Raw genomic sequence first — 17074 nt, 5'->3', positions numbered from 1 at the left:
AGCGCACCTGTTGTTCTTCTATCCTAAACAATATATAAAACCTTGTTTTTAATACATCTAAACACCTTTTCCTGCGGATAAAACCACGTCGAAGCGTTCCGGCTCTTGTCTGGTGATCACATAGGTTCGTTTTAGTGATTTTAGTGACTTTTAACAGTGCTTTTAGATGGATAAACTGAAGAAGGTTCTGAGAGGAGAGGATGCGGCTGGTGGCAGCAGCGACGGCGCTGACATCCTGGAGGTAAGAGAGAGACAGCATGCTAACGATGCTAAAGGCTAACGTCCACAGCCCATGTTTATACTTTAAACTACTTCCAAAGTACTTTGAACTGCTTTAAGTATAACGTTTAAGACGTTGTGAGTTTGCTCGGGTTTGAACAGTGGGTACAAACATCACATTGTAGGTAAACAGTGGTCTTATTTAATTTTACATCTCCACATAGTATCTGTGACAGATACCTTGTGTTGTGTTTTAGAGTCTCTGTCTGAAATTCTTTAGAACAATCCCTTGAGAGGAACCATCTCGTTTTCAAGGGGGTCCGCAATTCACAAAATACACTTAATACATAACCCATTCTGACCTGAGATCAGATTCATACGAGGTTTCCACTGGGACACACACTGGTCTGATCAACCCATTCTGACCTGAGATCAGATTCTAAAAATGTCAGTCACTCTTCGATTTTTCAAAAATAGCAGACCTACGAGTGGCGCGCTAAGAGCTTGTAGGTCTGCTATTTTTAAATAGCTAAAGCATAACATGATGCTAACACCAAACTGGATGCCCGTTCAGAATGGGATAAAGACACTTTATTTACAAACAATTCAACCAGACAAAACAATACAATTCCTATATATATAAACAAGAAACAAGCAACAACAAAAACAGCAAAACAAAAGCTGCAACAAAACAACATTTCACATAACATGGACATGTAGACATAACACATGGATCTGCTACAGTGATGATTAGTGTAAACATGAACAGGTATAGTCTCCAGATGAGAGGACAGCACAGTTTGAAACACATTAAAACATGAACAGGTAGTCTCCAGATGAGAGGACAGCACAGTTTTAAACAAATGGAAAGATGTTATTGAACGAATGTGGACAGGTAGATTGTTCCAGTCACAAGGAGCTTTGAACCCGGCAACCTGGGCAACCCTTAGTGTCAACGCCTGGGGTCATAGAATTCACACGTAAAAAATACACCTAGAAACCAGCTCATCCGCACACATAGCCTGCAGAAACACATGACTGTAGCGTGTAGCTACAACAGTAGGTACACTTAAACACTAAAGTAACAGGCAGTGTTGCCATCGATTAATTGAAATATGTATTAACAGTGTCCAGTTTGCAGAATTACATTATATTTCAAGCACAACTGGTGGAACTGCACTCACTCGATGTTAATAGTATTTATTTTGTAGTATAGATAACAGTAACACAATTAAAAATGTGCACCCTATGGCCAGACAAAATGTGCTTGACTAGGGTTTGACTGGATTGCTGAATTCCTACAATGACCATAATTTGAGATGGTATCGGTGAATATGCCTGCAGTCTAACCACAGATCCCACACAGGGGTAAGGGGTCGACACTATGCCAGTCTAACCACAGATCCCACACAGGGGTAAGGGGTCGACACTATGCCAGTCTAACCACTGATCCCACACAGGGGTAAGGGGTTGACACTATGCCAGTCTAACCACTGATCCCACACAGGGGTAAGGGGTCGACACTATGCCAGTCTAACCACAGATCCCACACAGGGGTAAGGGGTCGACACTATGCCAGTCTAACCACCGATCCCACACAGGGGTAAGGGGTCGACACTATGCCAGTCTAACCACAGATCCCACACAGGGGTAAGGGGTCGACACTATGCCAGTCTAACCACCGATCCCACACAGGGGTAAGGGGTCGACACTATGCCAGTCTAACCACTGATCCCACACAGGGGTAAGGGGTTGACACTATGCCAGTCTAACCACCGATCCCACACAGGGGTAAGGGGTCGACACTATGCCAGTCTAACCACAGATCCCACACAGGGGTAAGGGGTTGACACTATGCCAGTCTAACCACCGATCCGACACAGGGGTAAGGGGTTGACACTATGCCAGTCTAACCACTGATCCCACACAGGGGTAAGGGGTCGACACTATGCCAGTCTAACCACTGATCCCACACAGGGGTAAGGGGTCGACACTATGCCAGTCTAACCACAGATCCCACACAGGGGTAAGGGGTCGACACTATGCCAGTCTAACCACTGATCCCACACAGGGGTAAGGGGTCGACACTATGCCAGTCTAACCACTGATCCCACACAGGGGTAAGGGGTTGACACTATGCCAGTCTAACCACCGATCCCACACAGGGGTAAGGGGTCGACACTATGCCAGTCTAACCACAGATCCCACACAGGGGTAAGGGGTTGACACTATGCCAGTCTAACCACCGATCCGACACAGGGGTAAGGGGTTGACACTATGCCAGTCTAACCACTGATCCCACACAGGGGTAAGGGGTCGACACTATGCCAGTCTAACCACAGATCCCACACAGGGGTAAGGGGTCGACACTATGCCAGTCTAACCACAGATCCCACACCGTAAGGGGGTCGACACTATGCCAGTCTAACCAGTGATCCCACACAGGGGTAAGGGGGTTGACACTATGCCAGTCTAACCACCGATCCCACACAGGGGTAAGGGGTCGACACTATGCCAGTCTAACCACTGATCCCACACAGGGGTAAGGGGTCGACACTATGCCAGTCTAACCACCGATCCCACACAGGGGTAAGGGGTTGACACTATGCCAGTCTAACCACCGATCCCACACAGGGGTAAGGGGGTTGACACTATGCCAGTCTAACCACCGATCCCACACAGGCGTAAGGGGTTGACACTATGCCAGTCTAACCACTGATCCCACACAGGGGTAAGGGGGTTGACACTATGCCAGTCTAACCACAGATCCCACACAGGGGTAAGGGGTTGACACTATGCCAGTCTAACCACAGATCCCACACAGGGGTAAGGGGGTTGACACTATGCCAGTCTAACCACAGATCCCACACAGGGGTAAGGGGTCAACACTATGCCAGTCTAACCACCGATCCCACACAGGGGTAAGGGGTCGACACTATGCCAGTCTAACCACCGATCCCACACAGGGGTAAGGGGTCGACACTATGCCAGTCTACGAGCTTGTAGGTCTGCTATTTTTGAAAAATCGAAGAACGACTGACATAGAAACATAGCTTTTTCAGAAAACTGTCAGGATGTAGAAGACATTTTTTAGAATCTGATCTCAGGTCGGTCAGAATGGGTTAACAGCACAGGCAGACCCTTCACATACTAGAGCATGTCTGAAATTGTTAGCCTTGGTCAGAAACGGTCACAAATAATATCTGGTTGCAAATTGGGGTGAAGTGGCCCTTTTTAAGTACACTAACCAACATGACAGTGGTTGCCAGAGCTCTCTCCCATTAAGAAGATGGTACTGGAATATAATATTTATACATACATTAGGATATTATATATATATTATATAGCAGGGATGCACCGAAAGGGAAATTCTTGGCCGAAACCGAATACCGAATATAGGAAACAGTTGGCCGAAAACCGAATACCGAATAGCCGAATACAGCTTTGTTGTAAAGCTACCCGATTATGGCAAAAGACATGATTATGGATTTTCATAATCGATTCATCGGGCGATTATTTAAACGATTAATCGGATTATGGCAGCTTTTTTGCAATTACCTTTAAAAAAAATGCTTCAAGATATTGTAGGCATGTTGTAACTAACAATAAAGACAATAAAAATGAATACGCCTTCAAAATTAATATTTTACCCCCTTTTTAATACAATTTGATTTCATTGCCATTCCTTGTACTTGTAATGCTACTGTAATCTGTAATGTTGACTGTCTTTCTTCCCATTTCTATCTCTGGGACCCCAATTTATTTTTATTTCTATTGTAAAAATCAATGTAAATTTTGAGAGTGTATTTGGTTCCATTTTTGCACTCTGTTACAGACCCCCACTTGGTTTACTTCCTAACTATCTATAATTTAGCTGGAACTCCCACTATGAGAACCACTGTCCTACACAGTGTGTGGGAACGCACACGCACACGCACGCACAAACACACACACACACACACACACACACACACACACACACACACACACACACACACACACACACACACACACACACACACACACACACAATAGCATGCATTGCTAGCTGATAGGGGAAAACGTTCTTATTTAGCAGCCATATTAGCATGTTCTCTAGGCTCTAGTATCACATATTGCCAAAGTTAAACAGCACTGAACAACTGATCATTGTTAAGCAAAACGTCCACGGACGTTCTGCTTCTGCTTTTGCCCTGCCTGTGCCCACTTCAATGCGCTGCTGAGATTACACACAGGTGGAATAAATTTGAGGAACTAACGAGCAAGCTACTGCTAGTGTTCGTCGTAGCCTGCCTGCAAACTCACAGATTCAGACATTGGGGAGCATTTTTTGTCATACGACAAAAGAATAGACAGTGGCGGTGCTCACAAATACCATGTTTTGGGACCTGTTGATGAGCTCGCAGATTTCGCGGAGCGCATCGCAGCCACAGCACAGAGCTACTTGGCGCTGTGTGTGTGTGTGTGGGGGGGGGGGGGGGGGGGGGGGGGAGACTGAGAGGTAGATGCGGAGCGCTCTGGTTACGTTCAAGACAATCGCGTGTTGTGTTTATACCGACCCGGTGTTTTGACTATTCGGTGATATATTTTCGGCCTATTTGAGCCGAAACCGAATAGGCCGAAAATACATTTTTAGCCATTTTCGGCCGAATATTTTCGGTGGCCCAATTTTCGGTGCATCCCTATTATATAGTATAAAAACTGTTGAAGTCAAAGTGAGTACATAAGTGCCATCTTACAATGAGCTTGTCTGTCTGTCTGTCTGTCTGTCTCTCAGGCAGCGAACCAAGCCTCCACCTTAGGTTTTGGAACCAGAGTCAAAGCCTTCGTTATCTGTTTCGTACTGGGACTCACTTTATCTATACTGGTAAGTGGTAACCTGTCTGTCTGTTTTATACTGGGACTCACTTTATCTATACTGGTAACCTGTCTGTCTGTCTGTCTGTCTGTCTGTCTGTTGTACCTGTCTGTCTGTTTTATACTGGTGCACTACCTGTATTTCTTTTTTTTTCTAAATTTTTATCCCACGATTTTGCAACCAATTTTTTCATTTAGTGTCATGCCTCCTTCTATGCATGAGGAGTCCAAGCTGCTTCTTTTCCCCGGCCGGACGTAGCGCGTGGAAGGAACACGTTATTCCCAAACAGTTCCTTTCCCCTCCATCAGGCGCCCCGGCTGGCCAGGGGGAGGCAGTTTAGAGACCAGGATTACTGCATGTTTTTTGTTAGGGTACCTACCCTAGGGGACACAGGGAGAACATGTGAGGGTACCTACCCTAGGGGACACGGGGAGAACATGTGAGGGTACCTACCCTAGGGGACACCGGGAGAACATGTGAGGGTACCTACCCTAGGGGACACAGGGAGAACATGTGAGGGTACCTACCCTAGGGGACACGGGGAGAACATGTGAGGGTACCTACCCTAGGGGACACGGGGAGAACATGTGAGGGTACCTACCCTAGGGGACACAGGGAGAACATGTGAGGGTATCTACCCTAGGGGACACGGGGAGAACATGTTACGGTACCAACCCTAGGGGACACGGAGAAAACATGTGAGGGTACCTACCCTAGGGGACACGGGGAGAACATGTGAGGGTACCTACCCTAGGGGACATGGGGAGAACATGTTAGGGTACCTACCCTAGGGGACACGGGGAGAACATGTGAGGGTAACTACCCTAGGGGACACGGGGAGAACATGTGAGGGTACCTACCCTAGGGGACACGGGGAGAACATGTTAGGGTACCTACCCTAGGGGACACGGGGAGAACATGTGAGGGTACCTACCCTAGGGGACACGGGGAGAACATGTGAGGGTACCTACCCTAGGGGACACAGGGAGAACATGTGAGGGTACCTACCCTAGGGGACACGGGGAGAACATGTGAGGGTACCTACCCTAGGGGACACGGGGAGAACATGTGAGGGTACCTACCCTAGGGGACACCGGGAGAACATGTGAGGGTACCTACCCTAGGGGACACAGGGAGAACATGTGAGGGTACCTACCCTAGGGGACACGGGGAGAACATGTGAGGGTACCTACCCTAGGGGACACGGGGAGAACATGTGAGGGTACCTACCCTAGGGGACACAGGGAGAACATGTGAGGGTATCTACCCTAGGGGACACGGGGAGAACATGTTACGGTACCAACCCTAGGGGACACGGAGAAAACATGTGAGGGTACCTACCCTAGGGGACACGGGGAGAACATGTGAGGGTACCTACCCTAGGGGACATGGGGAGAACATGTTAGGGTACCTACCCTAGGGGACACGGGGAGAACATGTGAGGGTAACTACCCTAGGGGACACGGGGAGAACATGTGAGGGTACCTACCCTAGGGGACACGGGGAGAACATGTTAGGGTACCTACCCTAGGGGACACGGGGAGAACATGTGAGGGTACCTACCCTAGGGGACACGGGGAGAACATGTGAGGGTACCTACCCTAGGGGACACAGGGAGAACATGTGAGGGTACCTACCCTAGGGGACACGGGGAGAACATGTTACGGTACCAACCCTAGGGGACACGGAGAAAACATGTGAGGGTACCTACCCTAGGGGACATGGGGAGAACATGTTAGGGTACCTACCCTAGGGGACACGGGGAGAACATGTGAGGGTACCTACCCTAGGGGACACGGTGAGAACATGTGAGGGTACCAACCCTAGGGGACACGGGGAGAACATGTGAGGGTACCTACCCTAGGGGACACGGGGAGAACACTACCTGTCTTTATCTGCATACCTGTCTGTCAGCCGGTAGCCACTAGCTGTCTTTCTGCCTGTCTGTCTGTTTCACAGTACCTGACTGTCTTTCTGCCTGTCTGTCTGTTTCACAGTACCTGACTGTCTTTCTCTACCTGTCTGTCTGTTTCACAGTACCTGACTGTCTTTCTCTACCTGTCTGTCTGTTTCACAGTACCTGACTGTCTTTCTCTACCTGTCTGTCTGTTTCACAGTACCTGACTGTCTTTCTCTACCTGTCTGTCTGTTTCACAGTACCTGACTGTCTTTCTCTGCCTGTCTGTCTGTTTCACACAGGAGTCACCCTGTCCAAACCGGTACAGTACCTGTCTATCTGCTTTATACCGTACGACTGTTCCAATCAATTTAAGGCTTAATTATTTTTTATTGAGCCCTTTGTTCGATTACCTTTATTTTATAGATACCAAATGGACCCTTACGGGTTTATTTGGTTTCAATTCACGCTCTCAAGAAAAAGAAAAGAAAAATCTGCTTTTTTCTGTTGATTAAACCATTTAGGCCTGACGTCGAAATTTATGACACATTTTCATTTCACGATAAAATAATAAATAGCAGACCTACAAGCTCATAGCGCGCCACTCGGTGGCGCGCTATGAGCTTGTTAGATCTGCTATTTTTCAATAGCTAAATTATAACATAATGTTTAAAACACCAAAAGGGGTTCCCGGCCCCAAAATTGGTTAAACCACCGTCGACGTGATATTAAAGATTGGGTTGGGTTGGATATTCCGTTTCTGTAAAATACTAACTTTAGAAGCCGATTATGTGGTGTTTTAACCCATTCTGACCGGGCACCCATTTTGGTGTTAGCATCATGTTATGCTTTAGCTATTGAAAAATAGCAGATCTACAAGCTCATAGCGCGCCACCGAGTGGCGCGCTACGAGCTTGTAGGTCTGCTATTTTAGAAAAATCGAAGAACGACTGACATTTTTAGAATCTGATCTCAGGTCAGAATGGGTTAATCAGACCAGTGTGTGTCCAGTGGAAACCTCGTATGAATCTGATCTCAGGTCAGAATTGGTTAATCGGATAGGTCCAGAGATCATGTGGACCAGCGGTTTGTGTGAGGAAAATCTGTAGGTGGAAGAGCAAAAAGTGTGTTTTGAAGACGATTCTAAATGGTGGATAAATCTTGCCTATATATGGGGAGATGTGTCATGACCCAAGTAATCCAGAGAAAAATAATGTTTGATTTTATGATACTTTTGCTTTATCATGACTTACGGTTCAAGAGTTATAGGGCAAAAGGTAAAGTGGGCTGTTTATAGCGCCAGCTGTTGTTAAATTGAAAACTTTAAAGGACAACTTTAGTTTTTTTCAACCAAGGTTCATGTTTTAGGTTGTTATTAGAGAAAGTAAAAGATGTGTGTAAACTTTTCTTCATTTGCTGCTTTCTTTCGTTTTAGGGATTTTGGCTGTTTGTGACAGGGGGGTGGGGGCATTCGAGCATGGGGCTAAATATGTATTTTTGTACAAGATTTTATAGCGATTTATTGTTTTATTATTTACTCTACTCCTACTAAACCCCAAGAAATTACATCTGACCACCAAAGATCACGAGATCTACTGAATGTGTCAAACTGACATATTGAGCCTATACACACAGTGTTGCTTCCCCCCAATAGGATACCTTCACATTCAGTAGATCCTGTGAATTTCTGTGGCCAGATGTAATTTCCTGGGGTCTAGTAGGACTATAGTAAATAATAAAAAAATAAATCGCCATAATATTTTGTAAAGAAATACATATTTAGCCCCATGCTCGAATGCCCCCGCCCCCCTGTCAAAAACGCACACTCATCTTTTACTTTCTCTAATAACAACCTAAAACATGAACCTTGGTTGAAAAAAACTAAAGTTGTCCTTTAAGACCTCCATAATGTAATGGTCAATGCCTGTGTTTTATATTTTAATTAATAAATACTATTCATATTCCAGGGAACGTGTCTGTTGTGGGTGCCGGCTGTTGGTCTCGCCATCTTTGCTGCTTTTTATACTCTGGGAAACATCTGTTCTCTGGCCAGGTAAAATACAGTTTATATACAGTTTATATACTCTGAAACATCTGTTCTCTGGCCAGGTAAAATACAGTTTATATACAGTATATAAATACAGTTTATATACTCTGAAACATCTGTTCTCTGGCCAGATAAAATACAGTTTATATACAGTATATAAATACAGTTTATATAGTCTGAAACATCTGTTCTCTGGCCAGGTAAAATACAGTTTATATACAGTATATAAATACAGTTTATATAGTCTGAAACATCTGTTCTCTGTTCAGGTAAAATACAGTTTATATACTATATAATATCCTAATGGGGGGCTCGGTGGCACAGTTGGTAGTGCTGTCGCCTCACAGCTAGAAGGTCCTGGGTTCGATTCCCGCTCAGGGCGCTGTGGGTGCTGGCGGCGTGTTTCCTTCTCCGCGTCATCAGTGCCCATACCCGAGGCGGGGTTTGGTGAAAGGGCCTTTCTGTGTGGAGTTTGCATGTTCTCCCCGTGTCCCCTAGGGTAGGTACCCTCACAAAAAACATGCAGTAATCCTGGTCTCTAAACTGCCTCCCCCTGGCCAGCCGGGGCGCCTGATGGAGGGGAAAGGAACTGGTTGGAATAACGTGTTCCTTCCACGCGCTACGTCCAACCAGGGAAACTCCCCCCTGTCAGGTGTAAAGGAGCAACTTGGACACTCAGGCATGAAGGAAGCATGAGTTCAAGTCCGTGGCTCTCCCCTTGTCCCCCATATATGGGGACTAGGTTGGTCTCCCCTTGTCCCCCATATATGGGGACTAGGTTGGTCTCCCCTTGTCCCCCATATATGGGGACTAGGTTGGTCTCCCCTTGTCCCCCATATATGGGGACTAGGTTGGTCTCCCCTTGGCCCCATATATGGGGACTAGGTTGGTCTCCCCTTGGCCCCATATATGGGGACTAGGTTGGTCTCCCCTTGTCCCCCATATATGGGGACTAGGTTGGTCTCCCCTTGGCCCCATATATGGGGACTAGGTTGGTCTCCCCTTGTCCCCCATATATGGGGACTAGGTTGGCGGAGGGTGTGTAGAGCCCAGGATCACATTAGATAATTGACACAGGGGCGAAAAATGGGTTACAAAATCGTGGGATAAAAAATATAAAAAAATAAAAAGATAAATGCAGTTTTATATACTCTGAAACATCTGTTCTCTGGCCAGGTAAAATACAGTTTTTATACTATATAATATATATATAATATCCTAATGTATGTATAAATGTTATTTTCCAGTACCATCTTCCTAATGGGACCAGTCAACCAGGTCAAGAGGATGTGTGCTAAAGAGAGAGCTTTGGCAACCACTGTCATGTTGGTTAGTGCACGCACACACGCATGCACGCATGCACGCACGCACGCACGCACACACGCACGCACGCACACACGCACGGCCGCACGCACACACCCACGCACGCATATCTTGTCAGATACAGCAGATCTACAAGCTAGCACGGCACCGATTGCCGTGCTATACGATGCTTTGTAGATCTGCTATCTTTCGATAGCTAAAGTATAACATAATGCTAACCCATTTTGGGCTGGAACCCCTTTTTGGTGTTAGCATCATTCATGTTATGCTTTAGCTACTGAAAAATAGCAGATCTACAAGCTCGTAGCGCGCCACCGAGTGGCGCGCTACGAGCTTGTAGGTCTATTTTTGAAAAATTTAACGACTGACATAGAAACATAGCTTTTTCAGAAAGCACATTTCTGAAAAAAAAGGTCTGAAAAAAACTAACATTATGAAGTACATTTTTGTGATGTCACTGAGATGTACTTCATAATGTTACAGAATGGGGGGGGGGGGGACTTTCTTATTATATCCACACAACAACTCTAAGGTATATTAATGACAGTAAAATGTTGAAAATGCGTCGGAATCCCGTAGTCACTATTCACTGGGATACCAAAAAACATTAAAAAAAAAAGGGTTCTCACTGTTCTCGGGTTGAATATCGATATGCGCTTAAAATGCGATGAATCGAGATTAATTCATTACAAAGAGTCCCAGCTCTAGTTAACACTGTTCACTGGTTGCACGTTTCTGAAATCCACAGACTCACTGAACCACTTTCACTTAACCCATTCTGACCTGAGATCAGATTCTAAAAATGTCTTCTACATCCTGACAGTTTTCCATTCTGACTTGAGATCAGATTATAAAAATATCTTCTACATCCTGACAGTTTTCCATTCTGACTTGAGATCAGATTAAAAAAACATTCTTCTATGTCAGTCGCAGCTTCGATTTTTCAAAAATAGCAGACCTACAAGCTCGTAGCGCGCGCTATGAGCTTGTAGGTCTGCTATTTTTCAATAGCTAAAGCATAACATGATGCTGACACCAAAATGGGTTCCCGTCAGGGGGGGCAGTCAGCCAGATATTTTGTGAAACCTCTTTTGAACTTCCTGACTTCCTGAAAGTTCATATAATGGCCTGTTGTGGCGCTGGACTGGACCCAAAAAGCCCCATAGCTCCATAGAGGCCCATGTATTTTGGCCCAACTTCACCTAGACTGTATTACCTTAATAAACATGGTCATGAATACTTTCTGCTTCCAGTCACTAGTTTAAAGTCTCATTTCTAATGTCATAATATTCTTTTTAGAAAATGATGGTCCCATTTATAAAATGTTACAGTCTATGATCGGGATTCCCCTCCCACTCGAGTCAAAATAAAAACCAACAGAGAAGAAGGGGGGAAGTCCCGCCTCGTTGTCTGGGCCAGCCAATGGCCAGCTGGACCAGAACGGATCAAGAAAGATGGCGACTTACAGTGCATTAGAGTGCAAGGAATTTCAGGCTTCATTTTACATTCATGTTAGACCCGGAGAACGCTTTGTCCATATTTTTTACAGTCTATGGTTCCCGTTCAGAATGGGTTAAAAGTAAGAAAATAACAACAAATAGCAAAAGGTTTTCCGTTGTGAGCTCGTAGATACTGCAGGCTATTTTGCTAGCTTCGAGTGACACTAGTCTGAGGTAGTGAGTAAAGCGTTCATTCATGAATAAAGAAATACGTCTTTTAACCCATTCTGAACGGGGAACCCATTTTGGTGTTAGCATCATGTTATGCTTTAGCTATTGAAAAATAGCAGATCTACAAGCTCATAGCTCGCCACCGAGTGGCGCGCTACGAGCTTGTAGGTCTGCTATTTTTGAAAAATCGAAGAGCGACTGACATTTTTAGAATCTGATCTCAGGTCAGAATGGGTTCATCAGACCAGTGTGTGTCCAGTGGAAACCTCGTATGAATCTGATCTCAGGTCAGAATGGGTTAAATATGGAGATGGTTTCTACAACCATAAACTCTGTGAATGTGTTCTTTAACAGACCTGTCTGGTGCTGACCCTGTGTGCTGCTTTCTGGGTGAGACGCGCACACACACACACACACACACACACACACACACACACACACACACACACACACACACACACCATTGTTAATGATAGTATTCATTTTTACGATTATTATATAATATCATCTCTGTCTGTCTGTCTGTGTCTAGTGGAAGAAGAATGGTCTTGCTCTGCTGTTTTGCGTTCTACAATTTCTGGCTTTTACCTGGTAAGATGCACACACACACACACACACACACACACTGAAAGCAATTTCAGGGGCGGCGGCTAGTTATTGTTCTTTCGTCGGAAGCGCTAACATAATTTACAATTTACAATTTAGGCATTTAGCAGACGCTCTTAATCCAGAGCGACTTACATTTAGGCAAGAACAAAAGCATGGGAATACATCACATAAAAGCATTTATCATGAAACATGCGTAAGCTAAGAAGGTAACAGTGGAATATCTATATGATGAAACTATACATACACTATACATAATAAACTATACATATTCACTACTATGCTATACATATGTACTATGGCGTGCTATGACTATATACAATACAATTATAGTGCTGTCTACATAACATGCTATAAGTCTGTGTCAAATGCTATCTAAGCCAACAGAAATGCTATCTAAGGGGTTAGGGTAAGTGCTATGGGCCATGATGGAGTCTGAAAAGGTGGGTTTTCAGGCTACGGCGGAAGATTGGGAGTGATGCTGCAGTTCTGACTGCAATGGGAAGTGCATTCCACAGTTTTGGAGCCAGAAGGGAGAAGAGTTTGGGACGTGTGGAGCGTTGTCCCGGCGTTTTTAGTGAGGGTACTTCCAGTTTCCCTGCGTTGGCTGATCTGAGTGCGCGGGAGGGTTTGTAGGGTTCAATCATACTTGTAAGATATGGGGGAGCCATACCTTTGGTTGCTTTGAATGCCAGCATCAGAGTTTTGTATTCTGTGCGGGCAGCGACCGGGAGCCAGTGGAGGGAGCGATAAAAGCCTTGCGATAATAACCGCAAGGCTTTTGTTATTGAGGTCCTCACATCGTCACCTCAATCACCTCAACCCTAGATTAACCCATCTTGGGCGTGAACCCCTTTTGATGTTAGCGTTATGTTATGCTTTAGCTATTGAAAAATAGCAGATCTACAAGCTCATAGCTTGTAGGTCTGCTATTTTTGAAAAATCGAAGAACGACTGACATAGAAACATGGCTTTTTCAGAAAACTGTCAGAATGTAGAAGACATTTATAGAATCTCAGGTCCAGTGTTGTTCCCGAACGCGTTCAAAGAATGATCGTTCACGAACTCGTTCATATTTAGGGTGAACGTGAAGTGAACGCACTGTATTTCTGTTTGATGAACGTCATTGTGAACACGTTCATTTCTGGCGTGTGTGAACGTCACTTTTTCACGTTCAACTTTCGTTCAAGAGTGATCGTTCCAGGCGAAATCCCCGGCACTAAAACACACCCTAAACATGGCTTAATATCTAGCGGAAAACCCACCAATAAGTCCCTATCCGACACAAATTAACTAATCTTTCTCAGCCGTCACTGGACTGCATCTCTAGCTACTGCATGATGATCATGCACACTGACAGACAGCAGACACTGTCCCAACTCCTAACAAACACTGAGGAAACTTGTTGTTGTTTGATTAAACATAATGTGCCACGAAAAATAGCTTCCAATCGCTTAGTTGGTTATTATCGCGTCGAGAAGGTACGTGTCCATAATATCGAACACGAACGGCCAACAAAAGACATCTCTCCTCCACAGTGATGCCTGATTTATTCTTCCTCGTACAATGTGTTCCGTGCTGAATAGCTGATATACAAGCTCACAACGCGTCGCGTCCGGACACGTTGTGAGCTTGTAGATCAGCTATTTTCAGCATGCGGAGATGCAGGCTCTGAGAACATTCAGAAACTTTTGCCTTCACAATAAAATCATGAAAAACATTGCAGCTTTCACAAGTGTGCCCATATAGAGAAGGGAAATAATTAAGAATATATAAACATTATAAGGAATTCATTTGGATAATGGTAATGAAGATATTGTAAACGTTGTCACTTAATTAATCCCAAAGGACTTCATTTGGAATAAAGTCTGCGGTTTTATATGGCTATGGGCTGTGGCAATAATAATAATAAAGATTTAAAAAAAGAACGAAAAAGAACTATAATAGTTCATTTTTTGGAACGATGAACTTTAGTTCAAATTCTTTAATGATGAACTATGAACGGAACTAGTTCATTTTTAAAATTTTGAACTGTGAACTGAACTAGTTCCTAAATAAAAAGAACTTTCCCAACACTGCTCAGGTCAGAATGGGTTAATGTTCTCAGTCAGTCATTTGGATTCCATAGTAAGCCCAGCGTGTCTTCTGTGAAAGCATGCTGCACACCGAAAATAGCAGATCTACAAGCTCTCAACGCGTCCCAGCGTGACGTGTTGTGAGCTTGTAGATTGGCTACTTTCGGTCATTAGTTATTTTAAGATGAAAGGGCATTTGAAGTGATCAAACTACCAATAGAATACAGGTTTAGAAAAGCGTCTTCCAGAAACATGAATGGTCTCAGAAATGTCATAAAGGCAACCGTAATGCCTCAAATCTGTGATTTCTTCAGCTGGTCGGCCTAAAACATCATCATTACATTTTCTTCGTCTTGAGATTTTATTTAGCTTTATTCCATGTAAATGGCATAATGCTTAAATTGGTAGAGAAAGAGAAGAAACTGTAAAATAATAATTGTAATAAAATAAGCAACGTGTGTGTTTGTCATCAACAGGTATGGACTGTCTTACATTCCCTTTGCAAGGTAACACACACACACACACACACACACACACACTCACATTAGTGTGTGTACAGTTTTGGAACTATTTTCTGAAAACTTAACTCATGAAGACAGGTTTTAGGGAGCACGGGTCGGTGGCACAGTTGGTAGTGCTGTCGCCTCACAGCTAGAAGATCCTGGGTTCGATTCCCGCCTCGGGACGCTGTGGGCGCTGGCGGTGTGTTTCCTCCTCCACGTCATCAGTGCCCATACCCGAAGGCGGGGTTGGCGAAAGGGCCTTTCTGTGTGGAGTTTGCATGTTCTCCCCGTGTCCCATAGGGTAGGTACCCTCACAAAAAACATGCAGTAATCCTGATCTCTAAACTGCCTCCCCCTGGCCAGCCGGGGCGCCTGATGGAGGGGAAAGGAACTGGTTGGAATAACGTGTTCCTTCCACGCGCTACGTCCAACCAGGGAACCTCCCCCCCCCCCCCCCCCCCCCCCCCTGTCAGGTGTAAAGGAGCAACTTGGACACTCAGGCATGAAGGAAGCATGAGTTCAAGTCCGTTGCTCTCCCCAGGTTGGTGGAGGGTGTGTAGAGCCCAGGATCACATTAGATAATTGACACAGGGGTGAAAAATGGGTTACAAAATTGTGGGATAAAAATTTAATAAAAAAAAAAGAATAAGTTTTGTCTCACATGACTACTAAATACAGTATGTATTTGCAAGCTATGTTCATTTATTTGCTCTATATTGTCATAGTAATCATTGCTAGAGCGATGATTGCTATCACAATATAGAGCTATTTAACCGTTTAACTAAATTAATGGTTATTTTAACTAATACATATTACTTGCAGTAATCGTTCTTTCTTTCTCTTTCTTTCTTTCTTTCTTTCTTACTTTCTCAGGGATGCCGTCATCAAAATGTTTTCACTCTGCCTTTAGAGACGGTTGCCTTACACACACACACACACACACACACACACACACACACACACACACACACAGACACACACGGTTTTATACGGAAAGGTGAATTTGTCGTCATTTCACTTTCACCATCTTGTTCATAATAATCATAATAATGTATCTATTTTCTGTAAGGTTATGTTTGTGGGACTGTACTGGGAGCTGACCAGTACAACCACAGTCTGATACTGTTGTACTGACCAGTACAACCACAGTCTGATACTGTTGTACTGACCGGTACAACCACAGTCTGATACTGTTGTACTGACCGGTACAACCACAGTCTGATACTGTTGTACTGACCAGTACAACCACAGTCTGATACTGTTGTACTGACCGGTACAACCACAGTCTGATACTGTTGTACTGACCGGTACAACCACAGTCTGATACTGTTGTACTGACCGGTACAACCACAGTCTGATACTGTTGTACTGACCGGTACAACCACAGTCTGATACTGTTGTACTAGGAGATGACCAGTACAACCACAGTGTGTTGTGAAATAAGTGAAATACTGAAACATTTAATTTGTAATGCTTTAATATTGGTTTTAAGTCACTGAAACATTTCATTTGTAACGGTTTAAATGTTGGTTTTGAATTACTGAAACATTTCATTTGTAACCATTTAAATATTGCTTTTAAATCATCAGTGCCCATTCCCTGGGTGGGGTTGGCAAAAGGGCCTTTCTGTGTGGAGTTCATGTTCTCCCCGTGTCCCCTAGGGTAGGTACCCTCACAAATAACATGCAGTATTCCTGGTCTCCTATACTGCCTCCCCCTGGCCAGCCGGGGCGCCTGGTGGAGGGGAAAAGGAACTGGTTGGACTACTCATGCATAGAAGGAAGCATGAGGTGAGTCCGTTGCCCTCCCCAGGTTAGCAGAGGGAGTGCAGAAACCAGGATTACATTAGTAGGGCTGTCAAAGTTAACGCACTATT

General features: G+C 44.6%; 1 protein-coding gene across 2 annotated transcripts; it reads left to right on the top strand.

The window, feature by feature from the left end:
* On the top strand, positions 1-16761 carry LOC310854083 (vesicle transport protein SFT2B-like). 2 transcript variants are annotated; one of them, XM_083758568.1, is made up of 9 exons: positions 1-241; positions 4997-5086; positions 8942-9027; positions 10269-10350; positions 12369-12404; positions 12547-12605; positions 15172-15201; positions 16072-16427; positions 16605-16761. In XM_083758568.1, the coding sequence occupies exons 1-8, from the start codon at positions 167-169 to the stop codon at positions 16106-16108; spliced, it is 495 nt and encodes a 164-aa protein (XP_083614694.1). In that variant the 5' UTR covers positions 1-166; the 3' UTR covers positions 16109-16427; positions 16605-16761. The 2 variants fall into 2 exon arrangements, with proteins under 2 accessions (XP_083614694.1, XP_083614693.1); XM_083758567.1 differs by having other exon boundaries at positions 16072-16461.
* The last annotated feature ends 313 nt before the right edge of the window (positions 16762-17074 follow it).

Source organism: Protomyctophum parallelum (genome assembly GCF_964188405.1).
Source record: "Protomyctophum parallelum genome assembly, chromosome: 23".
NCBI lineage: Eukaryota > Metazoa > Chordata > Actinopteri > Myctophiformes > Myctophidae > Protomyctophum > Protomyctophum parallelum.
This window is presented reverse-complemented; position numbering and strand designations above follow the sequence as displayed.

Excerpts from the sequence above, each read along its gene's own strand:
- LOC310854083 (XM_083758568.1), top strand. The coding sequence starts at position 167 with ATGGATAAACTGAAGAAGGTTCTGAGAGGAGAGGATGCGGCTGGTGGC. Across the intron at positions 5,087-8,941 it reads GACTCACTTTATCTATACTG|GGAACGTGTCTGTTGTGGGT; the intron begins GTAAGTGGTAAC and ends TTCATATTCCAG. Across the intron at positions 15,202-16,071 it reads TCTTACATTCCCTTTGCAAG|GGATGCCGTCATCAAAATGT; the intron begins GTAACACACACA and ends TTACTTTCTCAG.